The sequence below is a fragment of the Oncorhynchus mykiss genome, chromosome 11 (genome assembly GCF_057628025.1).
Source record: "Oncorhynchus mykiss isolate SJ-2025 chromosome 11, ASM5762802v1, whole genome shotgun sequence".
Classification (NCBI taxonomy): Eukaryota; Metazoa; Chordata; class Actinopteri; order Salmoniformes; family Salmonidae; genus Oncorhynchus; species Oncorhynchus mykiss.
In genome coordinates, this window is record NC_143032.1 from 22791965 (window position 1) to 22808608 (window position 16644).

General features: G+C 40.5%; 1 protein-coding gene across 1 annotated transcript; it reads left to right on the top strand.

The window, feature by feature from the left end:
* The first annotated feature begins 590 nt into the window (after nt 1-590).
* Nucleotides 591-14120, top strand: LOC110535485 (ATP-binding cassette sub-family D member 3). Its single transcript, XM_021620509.3, has 21 exons — nt 591-1006; nt 1607-1856; nt 3424-3460; nt 3557-3658; nt 4375-4463; nt 5397-5466; nt 6056-6153; nt 6343-6466; nt 6696-6752; nt 6837-6979; nt 7132-7201; nt 7573-7642; nt 7857-8046; nt 8278-8442; nt 8609-8672; nt 8842-8919; nt 9116-9181; nt 9337-9546; nt 9698-9802; nt 10046-10102; nt 12492-14120. Exons 2-21 carry the CDS (start codon nt 1747-1749, stop codon nt 12567-12569), a joined length of 1983 nt encoding a protein of 660 aa, XP_021476184.3. The 5' UTR covers nt 591-1006; nt 1607-1746; the 3' UTR covers nt 12570-14120.
* Nucleotides 14121-16644: the final 2524 nt, after the last annotated feature.

The following is a 16644-nucleotide window of genomic DNA, read 5'->3' on the forward strand; positions in this document are numbered from 1 at the left end:
ATTTAAGAGACAGTTTGAAGAGGTAGGGTTTCAGATGTTTTTGGAAGATGGGCAGGGACTCTGCTGTCCTAGCTTCAGGAGGAAGCTGATTCCACCATTGGGGTGCCAGGACAGAGAAGAGCTTGGACTGGGCTGAGCAGGAGCTGCCCTCCCAAGACACCTGAGGTTGCAGAACTGAGTGCTTCTCTAACCCCAAACCCCGGCCTAGTCTTCCCGGAAGTCTTGCGATGTTGCTCCTCTGGGTTTAGAAACTCTGTTACTGTGTCCCCTATTCTCAGCGGAGGGAGGGAGGGAGAGTGGAGAGATGGTGAGTCGGGTGAGGCACGGTGCTCCCTCCATCAATCTGGTAAAAAAAAGCCATCAGTCCAGTAATTATTTTAAATAAAAGATATCCCACTCACTCAGCTGTTCCTCACAAGTAAATACAAATTATTACCAGTGTGATCAGATAACTACATTTTTTAATTATAATTTTGAAATGGTCTGAAAAGAACAACATGTATTGAGCCTATAGCCACCTGCACAAACCTCATTGCTGCAGAACTGCTTTTAAGTGGTTAATGTTGCATAGGCTTGCGTTTTTTTAAGTCATATTTAAAAAACAATCTGAGCTGTAGATCTCGGCTTGCATTTCGACTCAGAAATGGTTGGTGACCACTGCCCTACATACTGGTCTTGTCAAGAAGAAAAAAATCTGTCAGGGGAGGTTCTCTTCTGCACTGTTCAACCAATCCAGTTAATGTGGAGGAGGAGTTAAGATGGAGTGTTACCACAGAGTTTCTAAACCCAGAGGCGCAACATCGTGAGACTTCCGTCAACGCTTGTGAAACCGACCAAACAGACTAGGCGGGGGGTTTGGAATTTGAGAAGTCAATGAGAGAAGTGAAAATGCCTTCCTTAGTTGTTCATTTTCTCGAAATCTAAAGGCATAACCTAGATTCTAGCATATGTCTTAAAGCTGCAATATGTAACTTTTTGGGTGGACTGACAAAATTCACATAGAAATGTGAGTTACAGATCTGTGATTCTCATTGAAAGCCAGTCTAAGAAGCAATATATCTGTTCTATGAGTGCTATTTCTATGCTTCCCGTTTTTAAGTTTTGTCTTTGCATCTTTTGCACTCGGTTTTATACACCTGCTTCAAACAGCTGAAAATACAATCTTTTTGGTTGTGGAAATCATATTTCACAGCGGTTTAGATGGTACAATGATTATCTACACTATGCTTGTTTGTTTTGTCACATAAACTGAAAATAGGCAAACTATTAGAATGTTAGAAACCAAGAAATAGCGGAGAGATTCCTGCATAGTGCAACTCTAAGTAGTTGAACATGTTATTACTATATAACCTAGTGAAAGTGACAAACTGACACGTTTTCATTTTTGTCAAAAACAGATTTATAGCGAACGAGTGCCTTTGATATGAAGGCCTGCACATGCTCAGTTTGGCTCGAGATGAGTTTTAGACCCGTTTTTATGTGTTTCTACTTGAGACTATAAGTGTGATCTGGGATTTCTATTAGAGAAGCAGTTGCAGCCTATCTTCGTACTGTACTGTCTTTGGTGTCACCTTGTTAATATTCAAAAGCGGAATTCACTTCACAGGCTCTCTTTCTATTTCCCCTGAAAACCGGAACATCCGGTTGTTGGGGACTTGGCAGAGAGGCTACAAATGGAGCAGCCTACAGCTACTTTCCTTGAAATATAGTTGCCAACTCTGCGGCTCAGCTGGTACTCTAGAAAACATGGCAGCCGTCAGTAAATATTTTACAGCTAAAAACTCCTCGATAGCTGGGGGAGTCTTACTCGCTTTATGCATCCTGAAGCAAAGAAGAAGAGGAGGCAAGTCAAGCGGGTATGTTGCTGAACAAATTATAATCTTGGTTGTACTTTAATTGTGCATTGCTAGAGTGCCCATGCCACCGGTTCTTGACTGAGGTAAAATGAGTTTTGTATTGGATATTCAGTGGATATTCTTTTTTTCTCTATATTGAACTAATTATGCCATGACTATGAAAATGTTATATTCTGAATCAGGGGTGGATGGAGAACAATCCACTCAACCTTTTGTTGTTATAAAAAAAATCAGATTCCAGATTTCAATCTTCAATAGATCTTACACAGAGCGTGTCGTGATTATGAAAATGGTTATGTTCTGAATCAGGGGAGAATGGACAAAAATCCAGTTCATTTGTATTTATTATAATTTTTTTCCACTTTCAATCTTCAATAGTTCTTACAAAAACGTGCCATGACTATGAAAATGACATATTCCAAATGAAAGAGAAAAATACCTGTTTTTTGTAGTAGTTGAAATGTAATTATGATTTTTTTTGGTGGATTATTAATATTTTTAGGGTGGCTTTTCAATGTTCAAAAGCTTATTTTAAGGTGGACCTAATCACTGCATGTGGTGTTGCAGCCAGAGTGAATGGCTGATCCCACCCCAACAACCTGCCTCTTTAAGAGAAAGAGACAATCCCAAAAGCAGTTAGTTATTTTCGAAAAAATATCAACATTTCAAACCAAAAATTATGTGGATTGTTCTCCATCCTCCCCTTTTCAGAATATATATAATTTTTATAGTCATGGCACACTTTGTGTAAGACCTATTGAAGTCCGAATATCCAATATAAAACTAATTTTACCTTGGTGTTTTCTCTTATCACAGAACTTGTGGCCAGCAATCCAAGTTAGACAGAATTCTTGAATGTCCAATTTGACAGATCTGAAAGTCAGTGATGTATTGCAGTTATATAATATTGCGGTTATCCATAAGAGACAAGGGTTGATGCAAATGACGTGGCAGGGTAGCCTAGTGTTTAGAGCGTTGGACTAGTAACCGAAAGGTTGCAAGTTCATATCCCAGAGCTGACAAGGTGCAAATCTGTTGTTCTTCCCCTGAACAAGGCAGTTAACCCACTGTTCCTAGACCATCATTGAAAATAAGAATTTTTTCTTAAATGACTTGCCTAGTTAAATAAAGGTAAAAGTGCCCCTACCACCAAATTATGTGTTATTATATCTCTGATGTAAGTCTCCGTTCTCATTTGCAAACAGTATATATAGGTCTTCATAGCCTGGGTCAGCAGGATAATTGGGGCAAATGTTGCTATATTTGGCTACAAAGTAACAAAGACAACACTGTCAGTTTTCCCGCAAGATACAATGACGCTTATTAGCAGCATGCTGCCTGTCAGTAGTATATTGAAAGTTCATTGGACAGTTACAAATTGCTAATTCATTTCAGGTTAAATGCTGTGTCAAGACTCCTTGTGACCTTAGTTTAGCCTACACAACATACACTTGGTTTATTATGGTCATGATGAAACTAATGTTACCTTGGTACTGTGTTGCTATCCTGATGTCCCACATGTCTGTTGGAACATTGTATCTGACTATGTGCCCTATGTCTTTTACAGTACAAAAGGGGGCTCAGAACTGGTGTTGAGCAATGAAGTAAGTATGTAAGTGCATCAACAAATGAATCAAATATCCAACTACATGTCATTGTCACATTTGTCCCCAACAACTGCTTTGGCTCTATTTGTGCAGGACAAAGCAGCTAAGAAAGACCGGGCGGCGGTGGACTATGTCTTCTTCCTCAGAATCAGCAAGATCCTCCGGATCATGGTGCCTCGATGGTTCTGCAAAGAGGTGAGCCTAGTGGTTGGGTTGTTTTGTTACAGAAAATATGGTCAACAATTGCACATATTGAGCAAAAAAACAAGATCTTAGTATTTCCCAATGGCTTATTATAGGGCCATTATTATGTAATCTGAATAATAATATTAAGTGGATGTCTTTGTAAATGTATGTTCTGTTGCGTCACATCATGATAAGCATTGAACCTTGAAGTAATCAATATCTGTGGGAACAGGCGATACCCTTGCCTTGTAAAGATGGATATGTGTTCCTTCATTGCATCACTTTTACCCCACAACTTATCTCTTTCTCTATGCGTGCGTGTCTCAAAATGTTCTACAATATTGTCTAAACTTGTGTGTTCTACAAAACCATGGAGCTTAGACATTGACCTTACATACTGATCAGGTTTGTTTGATAAGCCAAGGTTGCGATGACATCTGTTGGGTGTATCAGAGTTGATCCTCTATTGAACTCAATTAACTCTAATAAGACGGAAATACTGGTCATGCTGTTAGTTAAGGACAGGCTCATTCTACATTTGAACTGCCATGTTTTACTCATTTAAAAAAAAAAATAGTTTGCACACATTACTTACAATTACAACATGAGATTGACTTGTTTATGAACATTGTATTGTTTAATCTGAGGGATTTGCTCATCTGGTGTTGTCTGTTCCCCACCTGTCCTGCACCACTTCTCCGTTCCCTCCATTGTTATCAACCCAGACTGGATACCTTCTCTTCATCGCTGCTATGCTGGTGACCCGGACATACTGTGACGTATGGATGATCCAGAACGGAACCATGATTGAAAGGTTAGAACCATAGAGCTATAATAGTGTTCTAATACCAGTTCTACAGTTAGAACACTGACTTTCCATGTGACTTGTTAGGCTGCTTCACTATGACCGTTAACCAGATCATGATAGCCAATGAGTTTGGTGGTGGAAGTGTTGAAAGGGTTAAAATATTATGGTCTGGTTCCCCATACACAGGTTCAGCTTAGTACTGGAATAAGACGCATGTTTAATGGAGATAATAATTGTAGTGCTCTTTACTCCAAGACTAGGCTTCGTCTGGGTCTGGGAAACCAGCCCCATATCAAACAGTATTTATTTTCCTGCTCAGGAATTGATTGCTGTCTTTCAATCTCCCACAGTGGTATCATTAGCAGAGATCGCAATCTGTTATTCCTACGTTGCTGTCATACCTTGGGTAACTCTCCACCACGTGATGGTTTTCATATAACCCAAACCTATAAAACCGATAACCAGTTTTTTTTTTGTTTGTTGCTTAGTACAGTTAAGCTTTTCAGGCCATAACATTTGTAAACTCAACATGACTAATTGCCATTGGCTGTTCCAACGCCAGTGTATCTATTTGTATAACAAACCATCCTTAATGTCAGAGCTCTGCTTCCATACAATCTCACGGCCAATGCAGCAAAACACTAGCTGGGCCTTATTTGAATGATCCTAAATCATCTTTCTAAATTAGTTTGGTTGTTACTTTTTCTCCGCTCTCCATGACTTCTAGCTCTGTCACCGGATATGTACTCTATGTGCTTGAGCTAATGCCACTTTTCCTTGCCAATTACTATGACCGTCATGGCAGAGGAGTTGGGTAAAGCACAAGCAGATCTGAAGGAGGCCAGAGGCTAATCACTGCCACTAATGTTGAAATGAATCAATCGGACAATAGCTATCTGTCCCATGTTTGCTCATTCTTGTGCATGTTGTGGTTTGCAGTGCAATTATCGTTCGCAACAACGCCGATTTCAAGAACTACTTGTTCAAGTGTTGCAAAGCTATGCCAATTGTAAGTGTGTTTTTGGTATTTAATTGCATCCAAAATGTACATGAGTCTAGATGTTAATTGATATACTTGAGTCTGATTTTAAATCTCATATTGCAGTAGTAAGTTGATTGTATAACGAATAGTTTACAAATACCAGACTTCTGAATGTGCTACAGTAGTCCCACAGTACTTCTTTAGTGTTATAATTGTTCTTTTGGTGTAAATTCTCAGAGGTCTGATATCAACATGGCATATACACTGAATATAAATGATTAACCTCTCTCTACTGTAATTCATCACTTACCAATACTAATGTATTAATAACCATATATTTAATTCATATGTTGGCTGAAATACTGGATAATATGTTGTTCGTGTACATACACATAAGCTATACTTTCTGTTCAAATGTACTGTTTCTTATTCGCTAGACACTTGGTATTTAATTTGCTCTGCGTGTTTTGTATTAAACAGTCCCTCTGCCCATTTAACGAACAAATCCAGATTTCATCACATGCATACTGTGCTTGGAGAACAGACACTGTAATAGGTTGTATTTTGATTAAGCTCTGATAGTAATAAAGAGTGTTTTGTGACTGTCCATTTCCAGTTTGCCTTGGTGAATAACCTCTTGAAGCTGGGTCTGAACGAGCTGAAGCTGAAGTTCAGAGAGAGGCTGACTAAACATCTCTACGACGAGTACCTCAAGTAAGCATTGTCTACTGCCTCATCTCAGAACCTTGATGTCTGGCTTTTTCGCATACATTCCAATAGGGACTACAGATAAATAGTTATCTAACTAAATATGGTGCAATGGTATGTTGTACATGGTCCCTAACAAATAAAAAAATAACAGCCCATCTACAAATGAATTCACTCAACATGTGCCATCCCCAGAGGATACACGTACTACAAAATGGGCAACCTGGATAACCGCATTGCCAACGCTGACCAGCTGCTGACTCAAGACGTAGAGAAGTTTTGTAACAGTGTGGTTGACCTCTACTCCAATCTCAGCAAGGTACAGTAGAGTTGACCTAAACCACTGTTTAGGTCAACTCTAGTTGACCTACTACTGTTTACCTTTGTGTTTGTGTGTGGTTCCAAGGTGTCTGGTGCGAATTTGTATAGTATTTGCAGAACATCTTAGTCAATCATTAACTTCTTGTGTAAATCATAATATTGCTGAAAACAAGCCATCAAGAAAGCTACGTTGTGTAAAATGTACACTTTCTGCATCTCTCCTTTAGCCTCTCTTGGACATTGGACTGTACATCTTCAAGCTGACGTCTTCCATCGGAGCCCAGGTGAATATATATACTCCGATTCCAGAGGCATCCAATAGATTCCATTCAGGTTTTAACAGGATGTAATGTCATTGTTTCCCTCAGGGCCCATCGAGTATGATGGCCTACCTGCTGATCTCAGGCCTGTTCCTGACCAGACTGCGGAAGCCCATCGGTAAGATGACTGTCATTGAGCAGCGCTACGAGGGAGAGTACCGATACGTCAACTCACGACTCATCACCAACAGGTAAAGACCTGGATCTACACTGACTTTGTCATGGGTTGGCAATACAGTGTTTTCTGACTAAAGTAAAACCTGTTAAATAAATCCTCAGTCAAGGAGCGAGTTCTTTAAAAAAGAGAACTAACTTATGTTAAACATGTACTGTTTTGCCACAGTGAGGAGATTGCCTTCTACAATGGCAATATGAGAGAGAAACAGACAATTCATTCAACATTTAAGAAATTGGTAAGTACCATTAGTCCTTTGTCAGTAAGAGGGATATTAAAGATTTCTTCGTTCACTTCCATCTCAACGGGCAAACTGCTGATTGTGGTTGGAACTGTCTCTACAGTGTCTAATGTTGTGTTACCTTTACTGCTGATTGTGGTTGGAATGGTCTCGACAGTGTCTAATATTGTTGTGATACCTTTACTGCTGATTGTGGTTGGAACGGTCTCTACAGTGTCTAATATTGTTGTGATACCTTTACTGCTGATTGTGGTTGGAACGGTCTCTACAGTGTCTAATAATGTTGTGATACCTTTACTGCTGATTGTGGTTGGAACGGTCTCTACAGTGTCTAATATTGTGATACCTTTTGTCTTCTATCTTCTCAGGTCGACCATTTGCATAAGTTCATCTTCTTCCGCTTCTCTATGGGCTTTGTAGACAGCATGGTCGCCAAGTGTAAGATCTGATGTTTTAAACCTACAGCTTATGATCATGTCCTCCGTTACATAGCCAGAGATACATGGCTGTCAGTCAACTTGCCATTGTCCAGACATCAAATTATTATTATTATTGCTTTGCTAGGCGTCAACATAACATTGTTCAATACAGAATTGGTTTTCCACCAGAGCTATGAGTCACTTCTTGGGTCTCTCCCCCCCCCCCCCTGCAGACATGGCCACCGTGGTGGGCTACCTGGTGGTGAGTCGGCCCTTCCTCAACCTGTCCGACCCCCGCCACATGAACAGCACCCAAGCTGAGCTGATGGAAGACTATTACCAGAGTGGCAGGATGCTGCTGAGTCTGGCCCAGGCTCTGGGAAGGATCGTACTGGCTGGCAGAGATATGACCAGGCTTTCCGGGTGAGACTTCACTCTTCCCAAAACACTGTGATCCCATCGCCTATTCCATTGAATCGATTTGAATTGATGACATTTAATTCGAAGGCTTCTCCAGCCAGAGACCACATAACGGACATCGCTCCCGTCTTTCCATGCCTTCACTCTACTCTTCCATCACGGCTCTTCATGCTTTCACTCCCAAGTGCTGTGTAGGTGGTCTTCTGCTATAGGCCTGTCTCTCCTTCCCAACAGGTTCACCATGCGTATCACTGAGCTCAGGAAGGTCCTGAAAGAACTGAACTCTGGGAAATACGAGCGTACCATGGTCTCCCATCAGAACAAAGAATCATTAGGTGTAGAAAGAGTCACACTGGTCCCGGGCAGCGGACAGATCATCAACGTAGACCACATCATCAAGTATGTGTGACAATCCTCAGTGCATTGCTGTACATAATATTGACTGCATAAAGTCACTTTAATATTTTACTTTTACCTCACTGAAGTTGTCCAAAGCCAAGGTGTTTTCTGAGGTCTGAGCATGAATCATCACTAAGAACCGTGTCTGACTGTGTTGGTGTTGCAGGTTTGAACACACACCACTAGCAACACCCAATGGAGATGTACTGATCAAGGACCTGACCTTTGAAGTGGGCATCTCTTTCTTTCCTTTGTATATTTTATTTAACCTTTTTATTTTTGCATGGTTAGTCTCACTGAGAACTCACAGGTCTCTTGCAAAATAGATGTTATGAGATGGCAATAGATGTTATGAGATGCCCTCCCCGACACTCTCGCTTTCACTCTCTCTTTCTTCAGGTGCGGTCTGGTACCAACGTGTTAGTGTGTGGGCCCAATGGCTGTGGCAAGAGCTCACTCTTCAGAGTACTGGGAGAGGTGAAGAATTCAGTCTGTTTTTATGATCTTGTTCTATTTATTCATACTGACATGACTGTCTATGTAAGATAAGATGTGGCAATGGAAGATCTGGTAATAATGGAAGTACTGCAACTAAGTCAAACATTTTGGTTCAAGTGTCTTAAGAGCACAGTAGGCCATGGAGGTAACATTAGGTGTGTTGTTGACTCTATAGCTCTGGCCTCTGTTCGGAGGGCAGCTGACCAAGCCTGAGCGAGGGAAGCTCTTCTATGTTCCTCAGGTAACTAAATGGACATTTTGAGTCTCTGATATTACCAATGCTATATTCTATTCCATGTTTTGGTGAATTGGCAGCCATATTGGCTCTACTGGAAGGCTGTTCCATCTTATTGTAGAGACCGTACATGGCCCCTGACCTCTTCCATCTTAATGTAGAGACCCTACATGCCCATTGGCACGCTGAGGGATCAGGTGATCTACCCTGACACCTATGAGGAGCAAAAGAGGAAAGGCATCTCTGACCAGGTGCTGAAGGAGTACCTGGGCAACGTCCAGTTAGGTCACATCCTGGACAGAGAGGGGACTTGGGACACCGTGCAGGACTGGATGGATGTCCTCAGTGGAGGAGAGAAGCAGAGGATGGCGGTAAGACGTTTTCTTTTTTTGATTCTTTCTTCAGTTTTTAATCGAAGCTTTCTCAAGCTTACATCACATTCTAATTCAGTTTATTACAGAATTGGGTATGATAAGGTGATTGACTTTGTTTTGTATGTGTGATGTTTGTCTCTGTCTGTAGATGGCAAGGTTGTTCTACCACAAACCTCAGTTTGCCATCTTGGATGAGTGCACCAGTGCTGTGAGTGTAGATGTGGAGGACTTCATCTACAGTCACTGCAGAACGGTACGAATAGCCCCAACCCCCTTCAGCCTTTAATCTGGACTCTAAGCATGTACTGTGATAGGTCTGAGTGTTTACTTCCAACTTTATACAACTTCAGTTTAATAAATAACAGCACACCTTACATACACGTTATGTCTGCAGCATAGTTCATATAGTTCCTCATGTAATTATTTGGTCTGACAAGTGTTTGTGTCGCATCTTTTTGGCTCTTATCTTATGACTGGTTTGTTACTTTATCCATAGGTTGGCATCAGTCTGTTCACTGTCTCTCACAGAAAATCTTTGTGGAAACACCATGAGGTAAGATGACATCCTTTCTGGAAACACCGTTACGTGGGTCTTTATGGCTTCTGATGCGTCAGTGTACAGTATGTTGTTTTGCTGTGATACATCTGGGAGTTTTTAGCGGGAAACTCCTTCAGGCAGTTTTCTAAGATGTAGCTTTTGTTTCATTTGTGTCATGTCAGTCAAAAAGTTTTGGTAAAGTTCCCCTGGTAGTGTTTTTTTAATGGTGAGTTTAAGAACATATAGTATGATAAATAGATTTGAAACTTGTATCTCATTATGGTGAAATAAGTATAGCCAGTTATAATTGTAAGCAGATAATAAGAAAAAAATATCAGTATTTACCTGGCTAAAAGCGAAGGAATATAATATCTATTGTTTACAGGAAACTAATTCAATTTGATCAAATTTTATATAAAAAAATAAGACATTGTAATAATAGTTGTGTGTGTATATATATATACTAAATAATTTGTAGCTTCGTCCTTTTTACAAATGTAGATGAAATTGTGTGAAAAAAGGACTGGAGGGACAAAATATATTTCTCCCATGGGCAATCAATTTCAAAAGGGCTGATGATATTCATTAACAGTCATTTTGATCCAAATGTGCAAATTGTCCAAACAGATCCTCCAGGTAGATGGATGATTTTAAATGTTTTGAACCATGATGGGAGGTCATAATACGGTTTTATATACCTCGTGAACTTAAGGAAATCACCAATGTCATGGATATATTGGAATTAGTGGATATATGGAGGCTTAAATAGCCTGACCTAGTGAGACATACACGATGGAGGCTCAATCAAGCTAGTCGTCCTGACTACTTATGTCATTCTCTCTGGCACCAACATTAACAAAGTGTTAATGCAGTCACACCATCAAACAAAGGGGACAGAATGCAGTCACACCATCAAATAACTGGCATTATTATTCTTCTTTCCATGTGGATGACGATATTGGAAATTTTATCAAAGCCTATTGGATGATAACTTGTTTTTAACTAGGACAGAATCATTTATAACTGACTTTTTCCAACGTAACATAGGTACAGCAGATCCCCTTATTGTACGGGACACTTTTAAATGTTCCTTTAGAGGCCATGCAATTCACTACTCATCTCTTAAACAAAAGCAATGTAGGTCAAGGAGTCCACACAAACACAGGAAATGGAAGGACTAACAGTACAGATAGATAGCAATAAAAACCGTACCACAGAGGCTCAGAGTAAGTTAGAGAAAAAACAAAAAGAAATGGAGGAACTTAAGAAAGATCCAGTGTAATATATTGTAAAAAATAAAGCAAACTGGATGGAATATGGGGAAAAATAAGAACAAGAACAATAAGAATAAGAACTCCCTGAAACTTGTTACAAATGACTGAGTCATCCATTATTCATTAGAAAAAACATTTTGAAAGAGGAAGTAAAGTACTTTAAGCACATGTTTTCATTTGTCTCCTCCATCCCCACTAACCATTGTATGGCCTTGTATTAAAGACCAAAATTGGTTAAAGAAAATTGTGATAAATATAAAAGTATACCAGTTTAATTTAAGGACCAAAAAGTTGGCACCTGTGCTATATAGATTGCAAGGAAGTTGGGAAGTGATTTTCAATGTACCGATTCCATAGCACAATTGTTTTTATTTCAATTATTATACAAAATTCTTGCAAACAAGAGAATGTTGTATGTATATAGATATATATGGGGGCTCTGCAGAAAGCTGCAAGGAGACATAATCATTAGATCATTTGTTTTGGTACTGTCCATATGTAGCTTGTTTCTGGTCGCAGGTCCAGGAATGGCTGAAGAATTGCAACATTTACCTGGAGCTAACTCTGCAGATAGCACTATTATGGGATTTTGAAAAGTCATAGTCAATCAATCACTAATATAATAATAATTTTACCAAAAATGTTCATCTGTAATTTAAAATCTATAGAAACTATAAGAATAGAAAGGTTCAGAACTTTTGTGAAACAGCACGGTTCAAAAATATATGGCAACTAGGAATCCAGTATGAACGGTGTTCAGAGATAGATGGGAGGGGTTGAGCGGAGCTCAAGGGTGGGACTAATGACAACAAGATAACAAAGGTAAATATACTGTGTCTGTAAAATGTATATAGGTTCACAACTTTTGTGGAACAGCACAGTTAAAAAATATATGGCAACTAGAAATCAAACTGGATGGACATCAGAAATGGATGGGAGAGGTTGAGGGTAGAGGAAGGACAGGACTTTAATTACATTGATGCAATCTATCTGCACTATCAAAGCTGATCTACCCTACATTATTTTTTGTAAATGGTGTGCACTGGTGTGGCTGCCTGGTTATGGAACCACACTTTGAAAACATTTTGCTGCCAGAAATACCCTTTGAATTGTTTTGTAACTTCCTCCAGTACTACCTTCACATGGACGGAAGAGGGAACTACGACTTCAAACCTATCACTGAGGAGACCATAGAGTTCGGCTCCTAGAAGAGCGTCAACGACACACACACCATCCTCCGGCCTGAAGAAAGGCGCCCACTAATTCTGCACTTAAAACAAACCTAGACTACTGTTTTTAATCAATTGTAACCTCTTTTGTTGTTTTCTTTTGACAAGATGTATTTAAATGATCAGATATGTTAGTCTGGTTAAGTAAACATTTGTCAACGGTGATTGTATGTGTTTGTTAAACGCTCTACAACAACGCTTTCTTAGTGTCCAACAAGCTTTTTCTGCCCTTAACCTTGTTCTGAACACCTCCAAAACAAAGGTCATGTGGTTTAGTAAGAAGAATGCCCCTCTCCCCACCAGTGTGATTTCTACCTCTGAGGGTTTAGAGCTTGAGGTAGTCACCTCATAGAAGTACTTGGTAGTATGGCTAGACGGTACACTGTCCTTCTCTCAGCATATATCAAAGCTGCAGGCTAAAGTTAAATCTAGACTTGCTTTTTCCTCTATTGTAAATGCTCCTCTTTCACCCCAGCTGCCAACCTAATCCTGATTCAGATGACCATGCTAGACTATGGAGATGTCATTTATAGATCGGCAGGTAAGGGTGCTCTCGAGCGGTTAGATGTTCTTTACCATTTGGCCATCAGATTTGCCACCAATGCACCTTATAGGACACATCACTGCACTCTATACTCCTCTGTAAACTGGTCATCTCTGTATACCTGTCGCAAGACCCACTGGTTGATGCTTGTTTATAAAACCCTCTTAGGCCTCACTCCCCCTATCTGAGATATCTCCTGCAGCCCTCATCCTCAACATACAACACCTGTTCTGCCAGTCACATTCTAAAGGTCCCCAAAGCACACACATCCCTGGGTCGCTCCTCTTTTCAGTTTGCTGCAGCTAGCGACTGGAACGAGCTGCAAAAAACACTCAAATTGGACCATTTGTATCTCTCTTCATTCAAAGAGTCAATCATGGATACTTACAGATGTGGCTGCTTTGCGTGACATATTGTTGTCTCTACCTTCTTGCCCTTTGTGTTGTTGTCTGTGCCCAATAGGGGCGGCAGGTAGCCTGGTGGTTAGAGTGTTGGGCCAGTAACTGAAAGGTTGCTGGATCGAATCCCTGAGGTGCCAAGATAAAAAAAAATCCTGCTTCTGGGCATGGCAGTGAATCCCCTGTTCCCCAATCATCAAAAACATGGATGTTGATCAAGGCAGCCCCCCGCACCTCTCTGATTCTGAGCAGTTGGCTTAAATGCGGAAGACCCATTTCAGTTGAAGGCATTAAGTTGTACAACTGACTAGGTATCCCCCTTTCCCAATAATGTTTGCACCATGTTTTGTGCTGTTGCTATGTTGTGTTGCTACAATGCTGTTTCCATGTGATGCTGCCACGCTATGTTGTCTTAGGTCTCTCTTTATGTAGTGTTGTGGTGTCTTTCTTGTTGTGATGTGTGTTTTGTCCTATTTTATTTTTAATCCCATCCCCCGTCCCCGCAGGAGGCCTTTTGGTAGGCCGTCATTGTAAATAAGAATTTGCTCTTAACTGACTTGCCTAGTTAAATAAATAATTATATAAAAATATGACTTGTAATTTATGGACCAAGTTGGCCTAGATGAATTATGATTGCATTATACACCTGCAAACTGAATCATGTTTCATAATTATTCATATGAGTTAGCTCATACAGATAACTGCCTAGGTGATGGGCTTAGTGATCCTGTAGGCAAGTAACTGAGGGAACGCAACAGTATAATCAATATCTTGTCTTTTGCTAAGAGCACTTTCCACCAAGGTATATGTACAGTTGAAGTCGGAAGTTTACATACACCTTAGCCAAATACAGTTGAAGTCGGAAGTTTACATACGCTTAGGTTGGAGTCATTAAAACTCATTTTTCAACCACTCCCATCCAGACCCATTTGCGACCAAGCTTTAACTTCCTGACTGATGACTTGAGATGTTGCTTCAATATATCCACATCATTTTCCTTCCTCATGATACCATCTATTTTGTGAAGTGCACCAGTCCCTCCTGCAGCAAAGCACCCCCACAACATGATGCTGCCAATCCCGTGGTTCGCGGTTGGGATGGTGTTCTTCGGCTTGCAAGGCTCCCCTTTTTTCCTCCAAACATAATGATGGTCATTATGGCCGAACCTTTCTATTTTTGTTTCATCAGACTGGAGGACATTTCTCCAAAAAGTACGATCTTTGTCCTCATGTGCAGTTGCAAACCGTAGTCTGGCTATTTTATTGCGGTTTTGGAGCAGTGGCTTCTTCCTTGCTGAGCGGCCTTTCAGGTTATGTCGATATAGAACTTGTTTTACTGTGGATATAGATACTTTTGTACCTGTTTCCTCCAGCATCTTCACACGGTCCTTTGCTGTTCTGGGATTGATTTGCAGTTTTTGCACCAAAGTACGTTAATCTCTAGGAGACAGAATGCGTCTCCTTCCTGAGCGGTATGACGGCTGCGTGGTCCCATGGTGTTTATACTTGTGTACTATTGTTTGTACAGATGAACATGATACCTTAAGGTGTTTGGAAATTGCTCCCAAAGATGAACCAGACTTGTGGAGGTCTACAATTTTTTTTCTGAGGTCTCGGCTGATTTCTTTTCATTTTCCCATGATGTCAAGTAAAAGAGGCACTGAGTTTGAAGGTAGGCCTTGAAATACATCCACAGGTACACCTCAAATTGACTCAAATGATGTCAATTAGCTTATCAGAAGCTTCTAAAGCCATGATATCATTTTCTGGAATTTTCCAAGCAGTTTAAAGGCACAGTCAACTTAGTGTATGTAAACTTCCGACCCACTGGAATTGTGATACAGTGAATTATAAGTGAAATAATCTGTCAGGAAACAATTGTTGGAAAAAGTACTTGTGTCATGCACAAAGTAGATGTCCTAACCGACTTGCCAAAACTATAGTTTGTTAACAAGAAATTTGTGTAGTGGTTGAAAAATGAGTTTTAATGACTCCAACCTAAGTGTATGTAAACTTCCGACTTCAACTGTATAACATTCAGATGAAGCTGCTGCTTGCCCCTCCGGGGTGAAATCGCTCCATGTGATTTCCTAGCCTAGTTCCTGATCCGTTGGTACTGTCAAGGACCAGGCTATTCCTTATGGAGGAGAGAAACTCTAATCTGCTGTAGAGTAAAGGGGAAGTGAAGCCTGAAGCTCGAGACTCCCGTCCTCTCAGTGACTTTGTCCCAAATGGCTCCCTTTTCCATATATAGTGCACTACTTTTGTCCAGTGCCATCTAGTGGATCGGTGCCATTTGGGATGCTACCAAAGCGTTCCAGAGGAGCAGCCTGAGTAAGGCTCTTGCCAGAATTACAAATCTTTCATTCCAAATAAGTACTCACTATGTGATCAATATCTGTGCAGCGCTCAGGCGACCCTCTTCGAACATGACGTCTGTCTCTGAGGCACTACTTCCATTACTACAGTAATTCTCAGGCTGCGTGTAGCAGTATGTAGGCTTGGCACTTGATGACTGACTATTGATTTATGTGGAATTGTATGAAATGTGACATTGTATGAAATGTGTTACCCTTCCCTGTATCAGGATGGTGCACTTGATCAGCAGACCCCAGAAGCCTTATTTATTGGCCCCTCGCTGCTGCAGTGACTACTACCCAATAGTTGCCTCTGTTTTTCAGTGTAATATACTGTAACAGAGTACATTTTTTTACTGAACTGTAAATAAACAGCCTCTGCAGAACGCATGGTTTTATATGGGAGAGAGACTATAATATTGTGGCTTGACACTAAAAAGAGCATGGACCTGCAATAACTGTATCAACATAACATTTTCATTAAAAAGAGACTGTGACTGGACTAGACTGCCATATTATCACAGGGTTACATGGGGGAACAGGTGTTTAGTTGGCTTATGTTCTACAAAGCCCATAGAGGATCTAGACTGTAAATAGGAGAAATGGGAAGGGCAGGTAGACAGACTTTTTCAACCTTAATGCATTCTCTTTGGTAGGTAGTATGATTGAAGTCTGTGCTGGGGTCGCCTGATGGGAGGAGACAGAAAGGCTGATACCTCTCTGGAGAATGTGGGTGAAAGGTTACCTTGGTCAGAG